The 26,727-nt window shown below is 38.8% G+C and overlaps 1 protein-coding gene across 2 annotated transcripts in view; it reads right to left on the reverse strand.

Annotated features, from left to right (window-relative positions):
- DPY19L4 (dpy-19 like 4) overlaps nucleotides 1-26,635 on the reverse strand; it is a 32,932-nt gene extending 6,297 nt beyond the window's left edge. The window contains exons 1-18 of one of the 2 annotated variants that reach the window (XM_063172308.1): nucleotides 26,503-26,635; nucleotides 22,805-22,912; nucleotides 21,731-21,855; nucleotides 20,879-20,969; nucleotides 19,002-19,123; nucleotides 17,999-18,144; nucleotides 16,203-16,326; nucleotides 15,521-15,655; nucleotides 14,176-14,307; nucleotides 13,988-14,086; nucleotides 12,725-12,798; nucleotides 10,780-10,938; nucleotides 8,993-9,112; nucleotides 7,808-7,928; nucleotides 6,334-6,390; nucleotides 3,916-3,998; nucleotides 2,109-2,241; nucleotides 1,517-1,675 (exon numbers count right to left, since the gene is read on the reverse strand). In XM_063172308.1, coding sequence (XP_063028378.1) covers nucleotides 1,517-1,675; nucleotides 2,109-2,241; nucleotides 3,916-3,998; nucleotides 6,334-6,390; nucleotides 7,808-7,928; nucleotides 8,993-9,112; nucleotides 10,780-10,938; nucleotides 12,725-12,798; nucleotides 13,988-14,086; nucleotides 14,176-14,307; nucleotides 15,521-15,655; nucleotides 16,203-16,326; nucleotides 17,999-18,144; nucleotides 19,002-19,123; nucleotides 20,879-20,969; nucleotides 21,731-21,855; nucleotides 22,805-22,912; nucleotides 26,503-26,635 — 2,121 coding nt within the window. The remainder of the gene's footprint in view (nucleotides 1-1,516; nucleotides 1,676-2,108; nucleotides 2,242-3,915; nucleotides 3,999-6,333; nucleotides 6,391-7,807; nucleotides 7,929-8,992; nucleotides 9,113-10,779; nucleotides 10,939-12,724; nucleotides 12,799-13,987; nucleotides 14,087-14,175; nucleotides 14,308-15,520; nucleotides 15,656-16,202; nucleotides 16,327-17,998; nucleotides 18,145-19,001; nucleotides 19,124-20,878; nucleotides 20,970-21,730; nucleotides 21,856-22,804; nucleotides 22,913-26,502) is intronic. The other variant, XM_063172318.1, reaches the window with a different exon arrangement.
- Nucleotides 26,636-26,727: the final 92 nt, after the last annotated feature.

Below are 26,727 nucleotides of genomic sequence, written 5' to 3' on the forward strand. Positions count from 1 at the left end.
TGATAATCTTCCAATACGACTCAAACAAATTTTGTTAGCAAGCAAACTGAGAGATTTGTTTAAAGCTCCCTGAGACAATAAACTTTATTAACTTTACAGAACAAATGATATCAGTTTTCTGAAAAATACCCAAATATACCCAAACCAACCACTCCCCACAAAAGAACAATAACAAAAACCACAACAAAAAATACAAGAAGGATTATCAAGCTTATGTGTGAGAGAGAAGCATGCAGGAAGCATGGAGATGAGAGATGCAGGGATATGTGGGCATGGAATCCTGAAATTGTGGTTAATTGCTCCAGTGGAGATCCTAAGTGTGAAGAGGAAACAGGAACTTACTCATGCAAACACAGATCTGAGAAGAAACTGAGAGGTAACATGCAGATTAACAAACATGGAGGTTATTCAGACACACACAGTTATGGTACAGTATATTGGATATATCCTGGAATAATCACAGCATACATGGTTTTAGCAGCAAGACTACGAAAGAAATAATAGATTTTAGCAATGGAAGTTAATAGAAAAGTTAATAAAAAGAAAAGGAAGGAAGTTAATAAAAATAAAAAGGAAGTTAATAAAAAATTTAGCAAAGGAAGTTAATAGAAAAATGGGACAATATCCTTCATGGATAAAGTAGTTGGGAAACCTAGAAGTGAAACTGACACCAGCTGTAGATTCCTGGGGAAATATAGAGCAATCCCCTAATAACATACCACTCCTATATTGCTTAGAGGTAACTGGCAACTCCCTCTTTCTTGTTGATCTGAGAATAAGCAATGAAACTCTAAGTGAGTTTAAGGCCACCCCTTGCCTTTATAAAACCAAAATTTTTGCTGGATTTCCAAGAAGCCAATGAACAAGTGGCAGTAAGATCACCTTATAAACCCCATCTTACTCTCTAAGCAGCAAGGGCAGCACTACCAGCATCCAGAGAGACAGAACATGTCAATGACTGAAGCAGCATTCATGGTGCAGTTTATCCAACCAGTCTTTCTAGCAGATGTGGTTTAAACTATCTGTTGATGTGGTAACCCATCTGCAAGGCTGAACTGAATAGACTTGCACCCTCATCAGAACCAAACAGTCTGTACTGAACTAAATGGCAGGCTGGTCCTAATCCCAGCCAGTTTTAGAAGAACTGAGTTTATCCATTTTAGAATTTCATCTTCAAAGCTGCTAAAGAATACCTTCTGAGGCAGGACTTCAATGCATTTGTAACAACCTATTCAGGTGTCAGTCTTGAACATTTCTATATAGTTCAATGGTATTTACTGACTGTCAGAAAAGCAGCAGAGCTAGATACTCATGTGTTAGGAGGGATTAGGGCAGTTAATAGAATCAGGTAAGATTACAAGTTATAGACAATCCAAAACTTGATTGATCACCTTTAAAACTTTAGTTTTGTCTACATGTCAATTACAATAAGAAAAATAAGACCAGCATGATAAGATTTATTTTCAATTTAATTATTTATGCATTCAAACATTCATTTCTTCTCACCAATACTTACATGACCATTAGCAATATCCAACAGATCTTTAACTCTACATCCTCTTACAGGTCCCACTTCATTGCAAATTGAATCTTCAATAACCAGGAAGTTTGCTTTGTAAGATGTGAGTATCTTATAAATATCCTCTGCTGACCTCTTTGAATAGATCTGATAAATCTATAAATTAAGAAAACATGTACATGCAATGCAAAAATCAGGGATACCTTAAACACTGGGACACACACACCCCCAACAATGACCTATCTGCAATGACAAACTATATGTACACAAGCTATAAAAAGTTTGGTTTTGAAATCAGTGAGGCAATAGCCAGCTGAATGGGAAGTATTTATCTCTGATGATGGCAAGTTCTCATCTTACATACTCCAAGTATATATGTAAGGCCTGAAAAGTCTTCAGAAATAATATTTTGATAATGATTTGTTTCTGTGCAGAGTGAAGCACTGATAATATACTTGATAATCCCTTCCATGTCCACTGGACTCCTATGTCCTCTTCCCTTCTAATAAACTTGATTTTTTGCATTACATTTGGGTGAAGAGGAAGACAGTTCCTGTGAGATGCCACATTTATGGAATTGGATACTCACATTCTCATTTCTTTTCAGGAGATCATCATCATTATACAAAGGCAGGCTCGACACCATCCATCCTGTACAGAGCTTGATCACACCCATGAGCTGTGGGCTGCCTGCAAACACGGCAGCCACGGGAGCCTGGCGTCTGCAAAGGCAACACCAACACACCTGAGCACTGCATGCACTCATCAAACAGCTCTATCAGCTGTGTGTGGGATCTGCAGAATGAACTGCAGCAGGTGAAAGGGGCTCTCATTACAGCTGGTGATGGTGTTGCTGTGGCAGTGCTTTTTCTGCGAGGGAAAGGGCAGACCTGCAGCAACAGGAGTTTGAAAGGAGGGGTTCCTGCTGGGGCAAGGGCTCGTGCTTGTTCTCCCCTCATGCAATCCATGAGCACCATTCAGAGTGGTCCTGGAATGGATCCAAGTTCTGCTGTTCTGAATGGCTGCCAACTCGTGACAAAACAAGCTTGGGAGAGAGGGGGTAGGTACAAGGAGAAACAACATGATGTTATCTTGTAAGGGAATGATTTGTGATTGTTGTAACTTGATCTCTAGTATGTATTTAATATGTAAGCTCTGATCATGTATTTCATCATCTATGAGAAAATAATGTCAGCATGCAGAATAATGTCTACAGTAATCAGGTTTCTGGGTTTGGTATAATTTTTTGACTGTTTGTATTTCTGTATTAGTGAAAGAAAACAGTCATTGTCACACTTTATTACAGACTTTGGCCACTTCTGTAGAGAAAATTCAAATTAAATTTGTATTATCAGAGAGAAGACTTGGAGAATATATACTGTAATAATGACATTGAATTAAAATTTCAATGTGGATAGCTAAGTATATCCATAAGAAAAAAAAATCCTTATTTTCTTTAAAAATAAGAACAGCTGCTACAGATAAGGGTAGTCACATTGCTCGTAGCTGAATGAATCTCAATGAAATTCACCATGATTAATTACGTACTTGAAGTATATGCAGACTAACATAAAAGCCATTAGGTACTTGGCATTATTCCACTTGCTGCCTTGAAGAGCTACAGCAGTGACAAACAACATACACTACTACAACAAGAAGAAGAAATTGGCTGGAACACTAATTACTAGCCCTGCCTTTTGTGAAGATGAACAGGTTGACATTAAAGACTACATAAATAGAGAAAGCAATATTCTAAAAAAATACAGTTAAAGCTAAGTTATCTGAACACAAGGGATCTAATTTTCAGAAAAGCACAGTTCCTAATGACATAGTTTGAACTTATATTGAATGAGGCAGAATGCAATTCTGAAACCTTTGGTGGTAAAAAAAATAAATTGTGAAAATAACTTGACTTGCTATTAGCTGTGTATATGCTCAGTATAGCTGTATAACATAGCTCCATACTAGCTGTGGTCAAAGGGGAAGTCTGCATAACACAGGTATCTGACAAAAGTCTCTAAATCCTCACATTCAGCCATTTCATTTTATTGCCTCAGGCACATAACATCTCAGGGTTTTTGGCATTACAACCAACATAATCCTGCAATCTAATTAAATGTTAGCAAGATCTAAGATCCTACTATTTAGAAACTAGGTCTGCAACAACATTAAACATGACTTGTTTGTGTGTTCCAGGATCTTCTCTTGTAATCCATGATAAACTCCAGTTTCTTTTATGGGAACAATACCACACTTAAAATAGAAAACTTGTTTCCCCCATGCATCATTGAATGCCAAGGGAAAACCCAGCTTGACAGAGGTAGCTCCATAAACTGTTGAGATAAAAATACCCTTACAAAAAGCAGTAAAATAGAAATGTTGGACTTTATGCTTACTTTATCCATGTCATAAGTTCTACTGTATCAGGATCATAGAATTCTTGCAGTTCCGTAAGCTCTGTCATTATTCTAGGGAAAAACTGATGTAAAATGTTTTTGGTTACTTACAGTTTAAAAAATTATCTATAGAGCATCACATTACATTACGGCCTTAATTGACACAACAGAAACAGGTTTCAACAGTTTTCCCCCTGACTGGTACTTTTGCTTGAATATTTTGCAAAACTCAGCTTACATTTACTTACCTGACAGCAGAAGTTCCTCTCCAAAATAAGCATGTTAAACAGAAGTTCTAATCTCTCTCTCTTTTATTAGAATACTTATAATTAAAAATAAATAAGTAAGTAGCAGCAACAACATTCATGAACATCAAGTGGCGTTAAATGCATCAAAACCACAGTTCAGGTGGTCATATGCAAATGTCTACAAATAAGGGCACTAAACCAAGAAGATGATAAATCTCTCATGGTAAACCTGCTTGAGCAGGAAAGATTGGACCATTGTGACTTGATGGAAAGGTGTTATGCAAGCAAGAAAGAAGAAACCTCCTAGAAGAGCCCTGGTGATGTGCCCAGACTCGCGTCTGACTTCAATCACTGCAGTGAAGATGAGCACATTACATTGTGTGAAGTGGGATATCTCAATTTATGCTTTTGAAATACATTTTGGGAAAAGGAGGGATTCTGTGAGATAGAATGCCACCTCTTTCAAACCAGGCCAGCTTGCAAACCTGCACCATGGCTTCCCTACCCTGTTAGGTTTGAGGTCCCTCTTTACTGAGATGGGAAATTTTGTAAGTCCTTGAGCCATTTAGTGCATTTATCTGAAAAAGCCATGGCTGGAAACTGGCCAGCCTTGAGGGGCTAGAACAGGTACATGTACATGCTGTTGTAGATGCTAAGTTGTGGACGTCAGCTCTTTTGGAAAAGAATGAAGTTTACAGACTCTGCCACATTAAAGAGACAACTTACATTGGGACAGCCACAGCGGACAGACAGAACTGGGAGCCTGCTTTTAACTGACGACTTTCCACCTCCATTACCTGGACAACTCAGCTGTCAAGTGGCAGCAGTCTACAATCAGCACAAGAAGAGCTGCCACAGGTTTGTGTCAGGGACAAACAGCACTGCTGTTACACATACACTGGAACTACTCCCAGAGCAGAGGGATGGAAAGAGGAACTGCTACTGCCACCCCAAGGAGAACCTGCTTCACTCATCACAGCACCTGGAAAAACCTAGTTAGAGGAGGAACTATGCCAGACACAGACAGAAGGCAGCCAAGCAAAAGGATGCTGAGCTATACAGTCAGCCTTTATAGCCACGGTAACAGATTATGCTCGAGGCATTTTTGCTGCTCTGTTACTTGTAATCAACATTCCCAACCTCAGGGACGAGTTGTGAGCCTGGAGAGCAAAATGTTCACCACTGCTTAAAAGCAGAAGCTGGATCAACAATGGACGAAGCCCTCTAGAGTCCAAAACCCCACACTGCTACTGCTTTCATTAAAACAATCTGGAAAGGAATTACTTGGGTAACTACACTCGTTTCCTCTATTGTAATAGATTTCATAACTCTTTTGAGCAACTCTAGCTTTTTTTACAGACAGTATCTATTGCTTCATCAAAAACATGTAAAAAGTCAGGCTACAATAGAAAATTTAGTTGCAATGTAAGAGAGATGTTACAAAATCTGTTAAAATACTGTTGGGCAAGACTGGCTTCTGTATGTGAATTCTCAGACTAGCCAAACTATTTTAAAGCTGTGCCAGTATAGCAGAGGATTACACTTCATGAGACGTTTCACTTATTTTTTGCACTCACAGGAGCTTAAAAAATAATTTCCAAATACTCCACTCTCAGGCTGTGTGTGACTTGCAATAAAGTATTCATTTTAAACTTGGAAACATCTGTGCCTTTTCTTCCCCTGTATTGTAGTAGGTACACACCCCGACAGAATGGTCTGCACAAAGAATTTAACTTTGTTATAATTTGATGGGAGCTTTTCAAACAGTTTATTTGCATATAGCCTCCTGTAATTTTACTTCATCTAACTTTATGCCTTTTCACTAAAACTAAGATTGAGGCAACACAGCTTTCAATATCCTGAGTTTTCATTTGGCAGCATTTTCTTTGCTGAGTCAGTTTATACATGCAAAGCTTAACAGCTGACTATAATAAAGTCTTCATTTAAATTTAATTACAATAAGCAATCATTAAAAAATTAAATTTTCAAATACCTTATACTGAAAAAAGTGAAGTTTTTTTTTTAAAAAAGAAACATTTTCAATGGATGACACCTTCAATTTCATCACATATATTTAATTTCACTGAGTACATTTCATTACATTTGCTCATCATTTTGACTCATATTGTGCCAACATACAAAGAAAACTCCACAAAGGAACTTTTCTTACCTCTTTCCACAAGCTGAATCCAATTATAGTGGGAACTGCCATACTCAGGATAAGAGCCTAGAAAGTACATGTTAGAGAAAATGGATTATGCACCACTCTCCAACTCTTGAGGTGTCTGTTGATTCCGCTCATACAGTGAGCAATATTTATGCCTGAAACCTCATAGTGACAGTAGGTGAATCTTTGTGGTTTTCTACCAGGCAAAAAAATTTCCTCTAACAAGATTTTGCCTAATTTACCATGGAAGGCTTCACTTGACTCACAAAAACTTTACCATCAATTTTAGGGACAGTTAATTACTACTAAAGTAGCAATGATTGCATGTGCACATGATGTAGGGAACAGAAGAAGGTAAACACCTCACATTCAAATGCTACGAGACCAAGCATTTCAAACCTCTGATCTTGTTCAGATTAGCATTATTGATATGCAAGACCCAGAAACCCATCTCTCAGCATACCATCATTCTAGCTGATGCAATTTTTGCTGTGCAAGAAGGAGAAAATAGCTTCTATGGTACAGAAAACATTTGGTAAGGAATGCACACAAGGCATTCCTTTGATATTAAGCTGCTAACACATCTACTGTGTTAATAGTGAAAAAGCAGGTCTACATCACAGAAAACATTAAGCATATAAAAGAATGTGCTTACCATGTAGCTGAACATATTGATACTCCTTGACTGAAAGAACACAGTCAATGTTTCTGATATAGCAGTGTATGGTATTTTCACAGGAGACATATTGAACATCTAAGTGTAATATATTTATTCCTATAAGCCTCTTGAATTTAGGGCAAACAATATCCTATCCTTATTTTATTATTAAAACCAATGCACAAAGCTGCTAAAAATCACACAAAGCAACTTTTGTCATATTGAGAATAAAGCTAGGGTTTGGAAGCAGGGGAGTTGTTTGCTCTGTAACACAAGCTTATCTTCAGTCACAACACTTCTCTATGATGGCCAAACATGAACAAATCTTATACAAAGTAATTCAACTTACCATTTCTTGTGCAGCAGTTTTACTCTCAGCAGTTATATTCACCTTACTACACCATTTAAAGACCCATTTCTCAGAGAAACAAAGCTTACGCCTTCCCTGTGCACCAGTACTTTTTCTCCTGCATTCCTCCTAAAAAGTGCATGACCTTCTTAACCAATCCCAAATAGATTTGAAAGTGAGATTGAGTTCTCAAATATTTGCTAAAAGAAATTGAGAAGAGTGAAAAGGAGATGAAGACAGCTCTGCTTTTTATGAGGAAAGGTTGTAGTGTGAATGCAACTTTATCACCAGGTACCAGAGAACAAGTGACACTAAGAAGAAAAGACAGAAAAAGCAGACCATATGCAATCCATTGCTCACAGAACAACCTGTTGCTTTCATGGGTTCTTTCATGGGTCTTAGGTACTTCTTGTTTGCAAAGCTATACACTTGCTAGCTGTATTTTCACGACTTTGGCAACAGCAACTCACCAGCAGTATTGGGTGCACAGCTTTCAGTCGAAGCCACTTGAAAAGCGTCATCCAAAGTTCAGGAGAACACACACCAAATGCAGCAAGCATACAAACATAAGGTGTCCATAGATATTTCATTCTGAAAAACACTGCAATAACTTAGTTGGGACCCGGTGTATGCCTCTGTACTCAAGCTATTATAAAAACATTCAGATTTTTTTCTTATGTCAGACACGGTCTGGATGTTCAGACAATCTGAGGTCAACTTTGATGGTACTGGAGGGTAAACCAAGGAAATCTCTAGCAGAAGAGCTGGCACCTGATTATCTGCTGTGAGATGGAGGAGCAAGATCCAAGGTAAAAGATGACAAAATCCTTCACAGAGTTCAGGGGAGGATGAAAGAAAAACAAAGAGAATAGCAGAGTCACTTGGCTGGTTTTCCAGCCAAGAAGGGATAAAAAGCAGCTATTTGACAAAGCTGTACAGACAATGTACTATAAGGGACTTCCTGAAGAAAGGAAAGGAAAATATTTAATTAACTCTTAAGTGTAGACTAGTCAACCTAGAAAAACTACAGGATAACACAACAGTCTGCTCACTTTAGGCAACATTTGTGAATATTTAGATTTTTAAGATGAGGAGCCTAATAAAAACACAAGTTTGACATTTTCAAGTTGATTAAGCTGATAAAAAGGTTAGAACAACAATGTCTTCCAAACATCAGCTACTCTAGCTTTAAGGACTAACACAATACTTTTGAAACTAGTTCTGCTACTGATTTAACGTGTCAAGCAGAGGTACACATCATGGTAGCCTACACACAAGAAGATGGATAAGAAATCTTCCATGTCCCAATATTCCAGCACTATTCTGTTCATCAAAACACTACAAAAGCTCTTGCTAAAAATAATTACAGCACAGTTCTATACTAAATACCATAAGGAAAGTGATTTAAATGTGATTCAATTAATGTCTTGGACCTTGGCTGCATTAAAGCTTGGAAAACGTTCAGGAGATCAAGCACAAGTGTTCATATAGCCATATCAAATTTATAATCAAAATTATTTTGACTACTCCTAAGTAGTATCACTATATGCCAAAATTATTTCTGAAAAAGGGTGATTTCAAAGGGGTAAACAGTGCATCATGTCCAGCAAGGAACTCTGTTGATTTCAAAAGAGATACATCAAAATCAGACTTACCCTTCCAAACACATCGCTAGACAACCAAGCAAAATTGTGTGAATTACATGATAAACTATTTCTGGCCTCTCTCCAATTCGACCATCCTCAAGTTTAACTGTCTCTTTCAGTGGTTCACCACTGCAGTTGGAGAAAATGAGACATCACTTAATTCAGATATTATCCCAGGAAAAGTTGCCAATAAAAATACTTTTAAGTCAGCAGTGCACTGAGATCATTCCATATCATAGCATATAATATTGTTGCACTGTTCACTTGCTTTTTGTTCTTGATCACTGACCTATCAGTACCACTGTCCCTTGATTTAGATTGCAACCTCTCTGGAGCAATGGCTGTCAATTAATACAATGGGATCACTGCTTATGACCACAAACCTTACTTTAAGGTAATCCAGCACCAAGAGACAGTCTAATTTAAGAGCATGTACACTCTACAAACATTTACACAAATCACGCTGAACATGCATTTCACATTCCTTCTTACCAATAGCACGGTAAAGAATTATGGAATCAGTAGGATGATAATTGTGTATGGAATGTGTGTACAGCAAAGACAACAAAAGTAGCTGATAGTCACATTATTATAAATTCTAATTATATCTAATAAATAAAAATCATAGCCAAAATCTTGCAGTGAAAGGTTTTCTACTAACAAGATAGAAAGGCATAGAATAAATAACACTTCCTCCTACCATGATGTGATTTGTTTACATTTTTATAATAAGTTTCTTTATGAAAATTAGAAATGATATTTTGAGATTATTAACTGATTCAAAAATTAAAAAAAAAAAAAAAAGAGAGAGGAAAAGGTTTATTTTAAGATTTTCCTTAAAAAGGTGTTGGACATAATGTAGTCACTGCTCATTACAAAGTAATAAATAGTTATTTCAACCACTAGCAAACAGTAAGAAGTTTGCTCCGTTGTTCTGAATATCCTATCACACATCCAACCTGACAAACATTTTCATTTACAGCAGCATAATCTTTATCTGTTAGAAGCCTTCATCCTTGAAACAAACCTATTGATTTTTTCTGCAGACAAGTGAGAAATTCGTTCCAGTATCTGAGAAGTTACACCATTCATCTTCTACCAGGAAGAGATAATTTCCTAACCACTGTGTTTCCAAGACAAATTATGCTAGGATCTACAGTGTTGGTATTCTTAGTTTTCTTACAAAGACAGTTCCACTACCCCTCCTCTCAAGGGAACTGTGAATCACTGTGAAACTAAAACTAATTGAGTCAGTTTTACTTCAGTTCTGTTCCAAGCAGCAACGGCTAGTGGACCTTATCACAGTAAACAAGTGTTTTTAAAAACCAACAGTGAAGCATTAGAAATCCAAAGCCCTCTCAGCTCCACCCATCTCATCTTTCTCAACATGTAAACTTGAAAAAAAAAACAAAAACCCCAAATGCAAAACAGAAAAACAAATTCTAGCAACAATTAGATAACTTTGCTTTGGAAGGAGAATTACAGATATAAAATCTTTCACTGTCAGTGGGAAGAGACAAACACATCAGCAAACACTATCCAGAGCTCAGCAGGAATTACATCTGCAGGGAAACAAACCAATGACAACTCCCTGTCCTGACAGGAGGTTTGCTCAAGAACCTCCTCACTAAAAGACTTTTCTTCAGGAGGCTCTTGTGGGCCTTCCCACTGGCGCTCACACCCTGACAAGCCCAATGGTAAAACAAACTTTGGAGCAACAAACATGATGACCATTCCCTGAGGCATCCAGGAGCCTCTTATTTTTAACTTATTTTTCACATAAACAAGTTACTTACCAAATTCTCCTAAAAATGACCTGAGTTACAGAAAAAAGGCAGATAATTAATACTAAAATATAAAAAGGCAACAGTGATGACTGTGTTAGTCGCAAAAAAAAGTCTTGGGAGGGTGCCTGAAGAGATTCTTGACAAAGGAGCCAATTCATTGTAAAATTCCTAGTAAGGCAAAAACATTCCATTAAAAACAATAATAATATCCCATAGATTAGGAAAAAAACCCCAACAACCCAGCACAAAACAATTGCAATTTAACCTATTCATGTCATAGGAAACTACTTGAGATTCATCTTTGACGTTATCTTTTTATCATTTGAAACGGCCTTGCAAATACTCTTTACAGTAACTGTCAGAAGTCCATCTTCCCAAAAAGTATCTGTGATCTGAAGAGACCAGACTACAAATCCTCTGTATCACAAAAGCCCAACCTCCCACATAACTCCATTATGGGGACTAAAAGAATCTTGTCACGGTGGATTAAGATTTTAGAGATATTGATGCAAGAAGGTATGCTTGTCCTCATTCCAAACAAGGAGACAAAGAAAGGAAAGTGGTCATCTGAGATCACAAAGAAGCCTGAGACACTGCCAGGAATAAAATCTTTAATGTTGAAATTCTAGTTCTGTAGCTGAAGCCACTTCATCATTCTTCTTCCTCATATAGCCAGCAGGAAGATAATGCACTCTGCTCAGAAGCACTGTCAGTGTGTATTCTCAACTGGAACTGGTGCAGCATGTGGTGCTGGGAATGCATTCTTGTCTTACTTTGTTTTGCTTCCCTCCCTCTTTCATTTTCTCCCAAGGGAAGACTAGAGGACAGAACCACTTTCAATTAGACAGAATCAGTTTAAAGATGAACAGCTGGGCATGTCCCAACTGGCCTTAAAAGAGAGATCTTGAAGCTCTTGTGCTGCAAATCACAATTCCAATACATAGTGTTCCAGGCGTAAAGGCACCCAGTTTGTCTCAGTCTCTGGCTTCATTGCAGAGTCTGACAGTCTGAAAAGTGTTACTTGGCAAGGACCCAGGGGGAAAAAGAGGGAAATCCATTAATACCTGGGTGCTGAATAAACTGAAATCCTGACCAGGAGTCTTTGTTTTCTTGCAAAACACTTAAGAATGAGTATGTGTGTATGATAAACAATGCATCATAGTCAACATCCCTACATCTTGTCTTCCAAAAGTCCCCCAACAGTTTCAGTTGGGTGTGATGTCATTTTCCACTTGTTCCCCTGAAAGGCTGTGAAGCAGCTTTTTGTAAGAGAGATGCAGTTCTTCAGAGAGAGTTCCAATTCCTGCATGGAATTGCAAATCTTGGCTTGGGTCCAGGAGTGTGTCAGTCCTTACTAACACTCCATTGGAAGCTTTCCAGAAAATCTGTTGCCATGACATCTTGCAGTCCAACATCCAACTCTTTACAGATACTAATGTTTTTTCTCAGAATCACAATTCCCTCTGACTATTAAGATGTCCCTTGTCCTAATTTCTTCCAAAACATAAAGGGAATACTGGGGGTACCCACAACCCAAGCCTATTTTGAGATAGTATCAATAGTTCATGACTCTTTCCAGAGCCTTTTTTCCAGGCTATAAAAAGCTCATACTGCCACCTTTACCCTATTATCTTTGCTTTCAAGTCTTATTAGAAACACTAGACAGGATACAGAAAGTTTTCATTCTTCAACAACACAAGACAACAAAAATCCACGAAATGCTTTCACCCTAAGGCATGAAAAATACTGAAGTACCTCAGAAACCTCAATACCCTAAGTAAATTCTGTATGTGCATATTTTTTTACTTTAATCTTAAAACCAGACAACAAATAACTAAACTATTTCCCTAGCTCCTCTATAAAACTCTCACAAGCCACTGAAATGTTACACTTCTCAGAGCAGTTTCAAAAGTTTTGGTATCTTGGGAGGTGTAAAGAGTTTAAATAAACTTACTTAGTTGTGTTTAAGCCAAGTTTTACTTCAATGAACTTCAGCAAATGCCCATTTTCTTTATGAGGAATGAACATCTGAAAATTAATTTAGCAGAGAAAAATCACACAAAACGCTGGAAGCAGTTTTTTACATAGTCATTCAAATTACAAAATGTCAGGTAACAATCAACTATTCAAGATTTAGTTAAAACTAACAAAATGGATTAAGTGTGCTAATTAAGGTACTGGTATAGCACTGTAATCTTCAATAAATCTATATTTAGGGTTTCCTTGAGAATATTATTCCCTTCATTCCACTGCCATACCACACCAGGAGGACAAGTGAAAAGCTGCCAATAAGTTGTCAAAAGACTACTGAGCAGTGTAAAAAGGATCATGAAAAACAGGCCCAGACTTACTCCCAAGCAAGCCTAAGAGTGCTGTGCTTGGCTCCACTAGAAAATAGGACTGCAGCTGAGCAGAAGTCATGAGTATTTGTAATCTTCACACAGACTGTCTGAGCTGCCTAAAGTTCTGTAACTTACTCATATCTGTAATTTAACTCATATTTTTCAAGGTTGGATTTTATTTTCCTGGAGATACACCAAGGCTAGGCATTCTGAGTGGCAGAGGAAAATAATTACATGTGAGTATTCTTTCAAGCCTTCTAGGGTTCAGTAGTTTCTTTACTTTTAAGTTCATACTGTTAATTAACACAATGAACACTCACATGGTGAGTTTGAGGCATAGAAGAAAAACACATTAATATGTGTAAAAGGCCAGCAAGAGGGAATTGCTAATCAAAATACAAGACCAGGCCAAAATCCCACTGTGTAATCTCAACTCCTAACTGACCCCTACACAAAGGGAAAGCCTCTGTTCCCATGTTCTACTTGAAATGTATTTGAAAACTAATATCTACCCTAGGACCACTCATACTTGCTCCTGGCTATTGTGCCACCATGCCCAAGAATATTGTTTTAATATCCAGACTAGTCTGTAGAGGTCATTCAGGTTATAGCAAACCACATATTTATGAAACAGGTAAAATGTCCTTTAAAGAGTATTTCTAAACTGTTTCAACCCAGAAGACCAAAACCCCAACAAGATGAAGCTGTTTGAGTTGCTACAAAATGACTCAATTTTTAGTACTCTTACTATGAATTAAGTTATGAACTGTCATATCAATAAGGTAAGCAACATTTCAAAAGATTTTTTTCAAGATGTATCTGCAACTTTTAATTTAGATTCTGAAATTAAAATCACTTTTTCAGAGGAATCTTACCTTTAATAAGAAGTTTAGTGTCACTGCTACTGTAAGTACCAAATAAATATACATTATTTTCAGCAATCTTGACACAAATGTGCTTTTTTTCATATTCATCTGCAAAAACATTTAAAGAATGGTGTATAATTTTGGAGTTCAGTTTAAATTTTTAAACTAGACTCAGGGTTAGAAGAAAGTCTACTTACCTGAAGAGATTTGGAGAGCATTAAAGCTACCACAAGACTCAGTAATGGTGACACTAGTAAGGCTGAATTTTCAAACTGCAGAAGGTACCCCACAATGACAGAAAACAGGTAGATTCTGTATACCTCATGCACCTGCAGAAGAAAAAAAATAAACAATAAGATAAAACTACAGTGGATATAAATCCTGTTTTTTAGACCAGTAGATAGCTCCCTTCCACTGTTAATCAGGAGATTAATGGGTCTCAATCCTTCAGCTCATGAATCTAGCAGGGTACTATTTGGCTCTGGAAAGCACTGCACATGAAAATGATCCTGGACAGCCTGAGTAACTAAAGGACAATTACTTCACAATAATTCTGTAAAAATGCCATAAGTAGGAGTATTTTACCAGGTCTCCCCACCCAGTAATGAAGCATACAAAGCAGTTACTACCAGGCACCAGTAAGAACACATAGTTTGTGACAGAGCTCATCTGTAAACAGGTGGTTTTCTTGCCCTCAAAATAACTTGTTCATTAACCTGTCTCAGGAATGAATACTCAGACTGTTATCTATAATTGCTGTTATTTACTACTTGATAAGCAGATGTTATAAACCTTGATGCTTGATTTTTCTTCAGACTTTTACCAAAATACCCATTTTCTCCCTTATACACTCTGCTTTGAACTACAATAGATCAAACATTTCCCACTGCCGAGGAACAGAATAAAAAGAAACTGAAAGAAGAGGTGACGAATTAGAATTGCATGCAGTTTGATATCTAACAAAACCAAAAGGCATGCATGTACAAAAAAGCATATTTACAACTGCAACAGGCAGCATAAGAACACCTTATTGTTGCAACATTTCTAAGAGCCATTTTGCAGAATAAATTTAAATACTTTCTTGTATTCAAAAAAATCAATTTTCCCTCAACATCTGTCAAGTCTATTTATTGTCAAAGCAGTGCAGAACAGGCCACTGAGGGTGAAAATGAGCCCTTTAACTGCACAGAGCCAACAAAGCACATCTTTGGGCTCCCACCCTGCTGTGAATAGGAGAAAGAAGAAGCAGCTAGGTCAACACAGAGGAATATCATTCATCACTCTTTTAGGTCTCCAAGGATGTTTCAGGTCTCAGGAGCTTTGTTTAGCTTCTATCCCAAACACAGCAGCCCAAAAGAGACTTAGTTTGAAGTTATTTTATTCTTCTGATGGATATCACATCACACTTCAGCTGGGCCCAGGCTGCAAGACAATCATCCCTCAGCCTTGTGCCCTCTGGAGCTCCTGAGCAGTAGGAATGGCAGGCACCTCAGAGGCTGCCTCCAAGCCCCCAGCTGTCAGGAGGCTGAAAAGTTCCAATACCTTCTCTGTCTGTGCTAGGGCAAAGCTGTCCAGCAGGAAAAGAGAAACAGCCTGGACAAACAGGAGATAATGACTGTATTCCCACATCATCATGAAGGTGTATGTTGAGGCATTCACCAGAAGATAACAAAACTTCTAGAAGGAAAAAAAGAAAAGAAAAAGCATTAATTTTGTACCCATGCATGTCTGTCAAGTAACTGAGAGGTCATTAAAATATAAACTACAGAAATTAATTATTGTTTGGGGAAATAATTAAAATACTGACTTTGGACGTGCTTAACTTTCAGCATGGAAGAAAGTAATTACTGAAATATTCAAAAACATTTCAAGCCAATCAGAAGAAATATTTTTAAGACAGGGTCGGGGTAAGAAAGTAACAACCACCTTCTTCAAGAAAAACAGTTTACATGAGAAAAATTGTGCCTCTGTTTATTCAAAAACAAGCAGCACATGGCCCATTACCACATTGTTCTCTCTGAACTCTCCTGGGGGCATAACAAGGTAGGGCACAAGTTGTTTAGCAAAAACTGCACATGCCTAGGTGAAATCCAACTGGCCCTTTTGAAAAGAAGAAACAAAACTTCTACTGTTTTCTGCCCAGAAGAGCAACAATAGCAGAAGTAACTAACCTAGAGTACAGTTTTACCCACAGCTCTTTATTAAGAAACTAATTTTGCTTTACCTCAGCAGAACAGTTCAGGTTCTTTTTTAAATAGCCTGTGAGAGCTGCTACTTGACATGCAAAATATGGCAAAGCCCAATTTTCTCTTGATGGTATGGAATAATCAATTCTTGTTGTGTCTGTTCTAGAATAAAGTACAAAGAAACAAAAATATTAAAATACTTGTTGTACAAGAATATCAAGGAAAGCCTAAATGCCACTTCTAGTTGTAAATGTGGCATTGCAAGCAAACTTTTCCTGATTTTGGTGCAAAGTAACACTGACACAATTTTGCTGCTGATACAGTTCACCAATTTATTAACAGCATGAGAGGCCCAATCTTTACTCATCCATTTAGCAGGTTTCAATGTTGGCTGGCATTTTTAGCACTGAAGGCAAAAAGAATCTGCCTCAAGCCTTTTCTGACCTGCAATGAAAACCAGCTCATAGCTGAGAAAATAGTTTCCTTTCATTTCTCATACAGTATGTTTTAAACAAGTGATTTAGGTAGTTGAGCACAACATAAGATACAAACTGGTGCTCCCTCACAGCAGCAGCAGGAAATATTTTGTCTACAGGGAAAAACTCTGCCCAGCAAAACAAGAGATAGACGGATGGGGAGCATGCAGGGTTTTCTCATGGAATGACTTGACAGTATCCACACAATTAGAGGTGTATGTGAAAGTTTTAAAAAGTGCTAAAGTGACTCAGAAGCACAAGCCATGCTTCAAATGTAACCAAAGGCATCAGTCTCAGAGGTACATAGTCTGCTTTGTGTCTACTATGCCTTTAAAAAGGAGCCTCAAGCCCCTTTATCATTTAGGTATTTAAAAGCATTACCTTTCATTTTTTCCTCTGAAGCCTCTTACAGAGGCATATTCGAAGCTTTTTTAACTACTAAACCTTTCATTTTGTTGACACTGTTTAATCTTATTCACTGCTGAAAAAAAAATTACAGATTTATTCACCATTTTTCCTACTTTCCACTGTTCACACCAGCTAGATGAACAGTATTTTCAGCTACTAATCACAGATTCTGTCATGATGACTTCACACTCCTAGAAGATGATTCTCAACAGTTCAACTTTAAAGGTATATCTCTAACATTTTGCTCCATAGTTCTTTTATTTCAAGTGCTCTCAAGTTCACAGAAAGCTCCAGAGCTCCATGGTGACAAATTAAGAGCATGAACACAGGTTTTCATTGCCCAAATGAGACTCCTTATAATTGTGGGGCTTCATAAGGGGAAGGGGAATTCCAAGTGAATTGTTTTAAAATAAAAAAGTCTTGATATTAGGATTATCTAAGAAAATTTCATTTTGCAGAAAAACCTACTACAAAAAGAAGATTTTAAAAAAATCAAATATTCTTTACCAAAAAAATGCAACTTGATAATTTCCTTCTATGCCGCCGGACAAGTGCCACAGCATTTAAAGCTGGCCAGAGAGTGCAGCTCTGTTTTACAACTGATTTGGATATTTGTCTTCATTTTTCATCAGCACAAAACTAAACCTTCTGAGGAATATTTTTGAAAAATGAAATTGTGTGTGAATACTCCTTTATTCACACACAGACATAAAGTCAGTTCAATTGGTAATGTGGATGATTTGGACAACAGGAGGCCTTTCCATTAAAAAAATCATGAGAATCAATTAATCTCTTGGAAATGTTTTTTATTCATCATAAGATTTGCTCTCACAGTGAGAACACAAAGCTTAATCAAAGCAATTCAATCCACTCATTAAAATCACTTCAATCCACTAATATTTTAAAATTCCTTATTGACAAACTAGATTGTATAAAGATGTTTTTCTTACCTGTTAATAATGAACCATGCTACAGTCAGCATTCCTGCCAGCCAAGTCCCACTCATAACCCAACTGGTTACAAACAATGCAGTCACATAAATTCCCTGCAGTCCAAAAACTATACCAATGTAGAAATACACTGGTTCAATAACTTCCTGAAATTACAAATAAAAACGAAGAGACATAGTGGCAACTGAGCTGAAGCTGGAAATTATTACTATTTACAATTTGTTACTGCTAACAATGTGCTAGGTGCTTTACAAACAGGTAAGAGATGCCTCCTATTTTAGAAAAGTACTGGGCATGCCTTTATTTGGGGTTCAAATAAAACATGGGGAAGAACAAAGCAGTGTGAATTAAGTGCACACTTCAGGACTCAGCTTGCCAGTGCCATGATTTTTGAATTTGCTTTAGCTTGAACGCTCTATGTGTCAGATTTAATAAATCTATGCTACAGTGGGATATGAAGTTCAGAGGACTACTAGAAGAAGCTATAAAAGGGAAGAACTTGAAGAAGTAAAGATGTGGCAAAAATAGCTCCAAAATAAGTAAATAATAAAAAAGGAAAGATAATGAGAGCGGACACAAGTACGCAGCGTAAGCAGAACAAAGCCTGAGTAGAGTAGAAACTGACATAAGGTTCATTTACAGAAGTGCTTTTCCCTATGAGAATGGGCAGACAGGTACCACTATTAACAGACTTCCGTACTCCAAAGGAGTTAACTAACTTTCCTGTTTTTAATGGATAGCACAGATACTTCTGACATGTCTAAGCAGTCTGTAGAAGTAAAGAATAACAGAAAAAGTTACTGCTTAGTGTTAAACCCCCAAAATCCTATGCCAGAGACTGATCAGAATTGAGACTGAGGAGAATCTGGACCTGGTGAGAGCCTTAGCTCAACTCATTCAACAAAAATGTATGTATTAGTTGGATACAGCACAGAAAGTCCCATGCACACACACAGAGACACAACCATAACGCAAGTACGGAAAGCAGGAGAAATGCACATACTTCACTACCAGATGCTTGATATAAAACACTGGCAATCAACTCTGGGTACAAAGTCATTTGCTGGACAGCATTTATGGTCTTCAGTGATATTGTCTTATTGTTGTGTGTCAATTCATAAACACCTACAGACAAAAAAAAAAAATTATTGCTGGAATCATTTACTACTGCTGTTCCTAAAAGAGGCTAAAGTGTATTCAAAGGCATGGAGAATAAGATTTGATCACTAAAGCTACTGACTGATTCACCACACCTAGTTTAAAAGGAAAGAGAAATTTCTGTGTTAGATGTCATTCCACCTACTGATCTAGCTAGAAAGTTATTACCCTCATCTAGTCTTTAAATAGAAGGCCCAAAACTCATCATCTGAAGCACAGCCTTTTCAGTAACACACTGATGCAGTCCTGGAACTACATTCCTATAGATCACCTTCACAGGAAGACCTTAAGGACTGAGATCTAACAGGGATGAGCAGGATGTGTTAAACCTGTCTCCAGAAGAATGTCAGGTATGACGGCCTCATCACCCCTTTCAGCTCTGCATTTCTGAGATTTCTAAGAATCCTTCACCAAACACAATGTGCCTTTCTATGGGGTGAAGATGAAATTGAAGCTGCCATACTTGAAGGATCATTCCAAGATAATTTCAAAATGTTATAAATAAAGAAATGACTTGTCAATACCTAGAACAATAGAGAGAAGAGCAAAACCAACCCAAATCAAGATATGGGGGAGAACAAAAGCCTCAAAAACAATACAACAGTCAAACAGACAACTGTTTCCAGCTCTGAGCATATCCTGGTGTGTGGTCTGCAGCTGGTTCTCTGTAGGTCAAACCAGGTCTTCCAGGATTTACAACTGGGTTCAGCTGTAATACACTCTTGAAGACTAGATGCCTTGTAATACCTTGTAGACACGAGTCTACCTGTCTGCAGACACAGCATCCCTGAATGATGCCTGCAGTCCACCCACTCACAGCATGGGCAATATCCCCAGAGGACAGGAGGCACTGAGTGTACCAAAGACCTCAGATATTGCTGATGTGCTACATTTCAGCTGGGAAACTGTTCAACCAATAAAACACTAACCACAAAGTTTAGTTTTACTGGCTTCAGTGAGGTTTCCCAAAAGGACTGAACTAATTCAGTGGCTGACCACTGCAAGATAGGGCAGCTCATCCTCTTCTCTCCTGAGCTCCAGCCCCATGCTAGTGCAGCGCATTCTGAACTCCCTGAGCAAGCATGGAAGTGCTCCTTCTTCTTTTCACTGCTTTAGTTTCCTTTTGGTATAGGGACCCAGGGTCAGAGAGCCCCAGAGCCAGTGCAGGGTAAAGAGCAGGAGCACGAAGGAAGGAGAGATCATTGTCACCCAGTCTGTTCTCCTTCCTGTTCCTTTCTGCCCCCACCACTCGGTGCTCATCAGCATCTATCCATCACAGCTGACAAGATTAAAAACTTCTGGCAGGGACAGGATGGAGCAGATCAGCTTGTGACAGAAACTGTTCTGTCTTCTGACAGAGGATGGAAAACAGTTATTTTCATCCCTCATTCCCAAATTCAACATAAATTACATTTCCATGGCAGAAAAATCCACTATTGTGACACAGGCAAACCCAATGATAACTGTGACACAGGACACAGTAAGAGTTATTATTAACCCTATCCTAGAGTATCAATTAAAGGCAATCTGCTGGAATACAGGATAGTTAAATATTGCTTTTGAAAAGGCACTGAAAAGTTAGGACAGTGTGTGGTTTTTCATTTATCTGACCAATATACCTACATAAGAGAATAAAATTAGTCTCCCCAGTTTGCAGGAGGTTTTTACTGTCTTCAAAGTGAACAGGACTTTTCAAAGTAACAAAACAAATGAGTTTTTTACCTCTTTCAAATGAAGGAGCCTTTAGCAGTTCTTTATAGAATGAGTAATAAATGGCACTGTCACCCTGAAATGTAATTTCTCGTTCAAGTTCCTAGAAAAAAAAAAGAAATTAATCTCCTGCAATCTCTTTCCAAAGACAATATATTTTCAGATAGACTGGTTTTGTAACATGGTACATGGTTATGACTTCACTGTACATCTTCAAAATATTCCACAAAACATTAATCCTCACAGCATTTCTATCAGGTACATAATGCCCTCTGTAACTTAGCAAGCACGCTTGGAAACAGAGCAACTCAAATCCACATTGTAAGTCAGCACAAAATCCACAGGATCTTTTCATATTCACAAACCCGAATTTCATTCAACTTTCTATACTTCACTTAATAATGGAGCTCTTAAGAAAACCAAACCAAACCAAATCAATCAACCATAAAACACAAGAAATCCCCCAAAATCCAAAAAAACAAAACAAACAAACAAACAAGCCCCAAAAAACAAACAAAAAAAAAAAACACACCAAAAAAAAACACCCCAAAAAGCCCAACACATATTCCTGTTGAGTAGCTTCTGCAATCCCAGTATGCTTCAGTTACTTTTTTATATTTTAGAAAGGTGTTTTAAGGATAAAAGGTGACATGGAAAAACATACAAAAGCATGACAAGCCACAACAACTGTTAGCAGGAGGAAAAAAAAAAAGAAAATGAAGAAGACAAAAAAAAAAAAGAAGCTGTTTCAAAGACAGAGGCCTCAGCAGAAGGACACAGGACTGCAAGTAGTTTCAACATGACACGGATCAGATTTGATTTCAAGGACACAATCTGGCTTTTGTTTCAGTAGTTTATCTTTACCTGCCTGCTGGAAAACCAGAATTTCCGCTCATGATACGTGGAGAGGTACACAGCATACATCATTCCACTGGTGACCGCCGCGAGACAGCCAAAGAAAAGCTTTGCAAAGCGCTGGATTAACAGATCTGAAAATGAACAGTGGGAAAGCTAAAACAGCACAGAGGACTGAGAAACTACAGCACAGCCTACACATGACTCTTACTTCTGAACAACAAGGGAACTTACTGGCATGGGAATTATCATACCATCAGCAGCACAGATACATTGAAAACTGGTTTGTTACTCCCATCCTGTAGTTTTCTTTTCCAGCTGGTATCATTGTTTCACAGACAAAATATTCAACACACTACACACTGCAAATTTTCTCCAGCAAGCTTTGTTGTCAAATGAATTCCAAGAAGGAAAAGCCTCTTCCAGATAAATAGAGCAAACTCTAGATTCTACTCAAAACACCACAAACTTCCTAAAGACAATAACAGACAGAGGTGGCATACTGCATCTAACATAATTTCTGAGACATTTTGTTTTCCATTCTGTTTTTGAATATAAGAACAAATGGATCTGAATTTACCAAACTCATTCAAAGGCTGTCTACTACACCTGTATCTCCTTTGAGTTAGTATGTACTTTTAACATAAAAGCTTTTGGTAGCTTGGTGAGCACTTGCCTAAAATTATATCTAGTTTTAGTTCTGTTTCTTGAAAAGCTCTAAGGACTTTTTGTCTGTTCTTGTTTCAGTACCATTACTTCATGTTATCGGCTTCCAACCAGAAGATCATTCCAGGAACAATAAAAATATTTATTTGGATGCAAATAGTAATAATAAATTTCTTAACTCCCCTGCCTCTACCTCCTCAAGCCTGAAACAGTCCAAGACTACCATTTCACCCTCCAACGCATAAAATGTCATTATTAAAGAACTCCAATGTGCATGCCTGTTTTCCCTCAAAATATTCAAAAACCTAATTCAAAGTAAGTCTGTTATAAATTACCATGCTACAAATATCTTCCCATAAAATGTAAGAGAATAATGAAAAAAACAATCTAAAGTCAGCTAAAAATTCTGTAGCTTACATTTTGGCGACCTTCCCAGCTTTGAATTTTCTTTGTTTCTCTCTTCTGGAGCCATTTTGTCAGATTCTGTGCAGTTTTGTTTCTTTCTCTGTCGCAGGTCTGCTGCCCCTGAAGACATTTTTTTTAAGTTATTGCAACACAATACATAAAATCACACTGGGAAATCCACACAGCAGCAGGTAGCAGCCAGTTACTGCTACTGATTCAATCCCATGGAAGATATATTTGACAGAGACTCAATTAAAGGATGTCATATGCCCAACTAAAATAATAATATAACACTACAGAAATCAATTCTTATGTTATTCCTTAGGAAAAAACAACAGTATTCTCTTGAGGACATACTCTGGGATTACCCAGAACCCAAACTGGAAGGTTACTGGTTTATTCCATTTGGTGAACACAAATGAAGAAAATCAATAGTTTAGATAAGCTTATGCAGACACTGGGAGAAACTGGTGCCAATTCCTCATCCTGGTTTTATGCTGCTATAGCAGTATAATACAAAAACTGGCTAGTCCATTACTTTTAAATTGAGATGCCTATTATTTATATGGCAAAGGTCTTTATAAAGTAAATGTAATATCACTTTTTTCCTGCTTTTGGATCTACTGGAACTAAGCAGATTTATGAACATTTAGTTTAACATATAATTTAAAAGCCCAGTTTGCTCAGCCACATAGATCACATCACAAGACCAAGGGCTTCTGTTCACTTTTTTGTGAGTAGCAGCAGCAATTTGAAGTCCTGGTCCATTTATTTTACAGTCTGAAAGGCAATGAGGCTAATTCACACACTACAGGTCTGTGAATACAAAAAGACTCATTGCAAAAAGTATTTTATAATTCCTATATTAAAGATATTCCACAACATTTACATCATTCTGGAAGAGTAATGAAAAGATTTAACTGTAATTGACGCTCCAGAATTTTTAGCTCTCCTGCTTGACCTAGTGTCCAACATTGCTTGAAATTTTCCAGCCATCAATTTTCCTCTGGACTTAAAACAGCTCCTTCATAAACCCATCCAACTTCAAACTTGAAGTGTCAATCTTCACATCCCACAACAAAGCTTTTAAGTACTCTGGTTGTATATTAATTACTTCAATTCTAATTCAGTCTACTTTTAATTCCCAGCTATTAAATCTAAAAGTTAGAAACTAGAGAGAGAAATAGAAATGGTTAAAGTGGTGTCTGCCTGTATAAGACACCAGTGTGTTAACAGAGCAAATTATAAATAATTCTGAGCAAACCAAGATCTCAATGGTAACATTTTCATGAATGAACAGAAAACGTCTAGCTTCTTAAACAAGACAAGAACTGGAAAGAGTCTAAACAAAACAAGGTTTAGGGTGTTCAGTGTCACATTTATCTTCACGCCAATCCAAAATGCAATGTACACCAGCATCTCTTCATGACATGTATATGAGAAGTTTATCAGCAATGCAAACACCAAGTGCGCTGCAGTTAAAAATCATTTGTAGCACACAAAATAAAGCACACTGGAAGAAAATCCTAGATTACAAAAGTGGGCAGATATATGCTTGGAAGGACAAATGAGTGCCCCTGTCATTCTGGTTATGACTAAGGCAACAGCACTGAGAACACTGGAGGAAAAGGCCTTTGCTTCTCTGGCAGAGAAGTGAACCATAGCAGAAGTGTAACAAAGTATACTTATAGCATTTCAAGTAAAGTATAAAGTATAGCATTTCAAGCAGTAAGAGAAAGCTCCCAAAGAAGTAACAGTATAAAATTCTACTTCTGAAACAAAACCTCAATCAGCAAAAGATCTTCACCTCAGTTTTGAAGCCTGCTCAACATATTCTGCCCAAAGCAATAACACAAAAAGATGCGAGTTACTTCTGTTTCTTGCTGCTGCCACAAACAAGAAAAATGCTGTTTTCTCTTCAACAAATCCTTCAAACAGAGTGATATGAAAGTCAAACAAGGTAACAACTAAGAATTATCTAGAATTCTGAACTGATGACACAGCCTCTAGTAACTATCCAGCACATAATTTTTTCATCTGCTTTTCAGTTCCCTGCAAGTCCCCAGTTCAAACAAGTTCTTGTTCAGAAAACATGCATTCCATTTATTTTTGTGTTTCTACTGCAGAAAAACATAACTCATTCCTACTTTGTGGCACCATACTCATCTACTTTTCACCTACTAACTGAGCACTGTCTGTAATTTTTGTCTCCTCATCTAAAGAAACGTAAGATGAGCTGGGAAAGACTCAGAGAAAAGGCCATGAGGGTGATTCAAATTGTGCAATGGCTTCCATACAAGGAACAAGGAAGCAAATTGAAGATGCCTCAGTCTAGAAAAGAGGATGACCAACAGAAACATGCCAGACGTCTACCAGTTAGTGAAGTGCACAAACACACTGAATAGAGAGCAGTGATTCACCTTTTCTAATACAAAAAGTTCTCAAACAAACCTAATGAGTCATGCTTAAAAGAACCAGCTCGTTGCACATCACCTTCACACAGAACACTCCTACCCAAAGAATGTTCTGTAAACCAAGAGTTTGCACAGATTCATAAGAATACAGACACAGTTGTGGAGGTCAAGCAGGTGGAGACTCCTAAACATACAGAAATCATGTGCAACTCAGAAAGTACCCCTGCTGAGAACAGCTGGGAGGCTGGAATATGCCATGGGACAGATTTGCATATGCTTGTTTGCTCCTGCATTTTTCTGGGAACCTATTAACGGTTTTGTTTCTGCTGATTTCTCCAAGAAAACTAAATGCCATCTCATAACCCCTACATAGGGGGTTTGCACTGAAAAGACATGGAGAAAAATGTTTGTGTAGGGGCTAAAAATGAAACAGAATCTCAGAATGCGCTGAGTTGGATGATACCTGCAAAGATGATCCAAGTCCACTTCTTAACCCTGCACAGGACACCTCAATAACCACACCATGTGCCTGAGAGCATTGTCAAAGCGCTTCTTAACTCTGTCAGGCTTGGTGCTGCGGCCACTTCCCTGGGGAGCCTGTTCCAGCACCCAACCGCCCCTGGGTAAAGAACCTCTTCCTAATTACCAACCTAAACCCTCCATCCGCAGCTTCAGGCCATTCCCTCGGGTCCTGTCACTCCTCACCACAGAAAAGAGATCAGTATCTGCCCCTCCTGAGCAAGCTGGAGGTCTCCGTCAGTCTTCTCCAGGCTGAACAAACCAAGTGACTTCAGCTGCTCCTCATACAGCTTCCCCTCAAGGCCCTTCACCACCTTCGCAGCCCTCTTTTGGATGCTCTCTAATACTTAACGAAACGAGAAAGAAGAGTGACTAAAACATACGGAAGGATGCCCAAAGAGAAAGTACGCTCACGGAAGCATCCACGGAGCCCGCAGATGCTGCCCCGGGCGCTCTGCCCACAGACAATGCCAGGCGAGGGAAGAGAAAATGCCAGGGAAGGCGAGGGAAGAGAAAAAGACCCCAAGTCCCCCAGAGAGCGGCCCAGCCTCCCTCTTGGGGCTGCAAAGGACGGGCTGGGCTGCGCTGGGGCCCGAGGGGCCGCCGGGGCGGGCTGGGCCCGGGAGGCCGCCTGTGTCCTGCAGCCCAGTGCTTCGGCTCCGTCCGTGCCCTGGCACAAACCGCGAGGGGCGGCCACACCGCCGGCCTGAGCCCGCGGCCTGGCCCCGACCGCCTCCGCCCGGCTCCGGCTCCGCGGCCTGAGGAGCCGCCCCTCACCTTCCTCCATGGCCGGCCCGTGCCCGCAGCCCGCCGCTGGCTCCCCCCGCCGCTCTCTGCGGGGCGACGCGTCCGCCCCACCCGCGCCGCCGCCCGCCTCCCGCCGGCCGCGGGGGCGGGAGCGCTCCCGCATCCCCCGGCGAGCGGAGCGGAGCGGAGCGGAGCCGGCCCCGCGCTTCCTCCCACCGCCGGAACTGCGGCTGCGGAGCGCGGGGGGCGGCCGGA

The sequence above is a fragment of the Melospiza melodia genome, chromosome 1 (genome assembly GCF_035770615.1).
Source record: "Melospiza melodia melodia isolate bMelMel2 chromosome 1, bMelMel2.pri, whole genome shotgun sequence".
In the NCBI taxonomy this organism is placed as follows: domain Eukaryota; kingdom Metazoa; phylum Chordata; class Aves; order Passeriformes; family Passerellidae; genus Melospiza; species Melospiza melodia.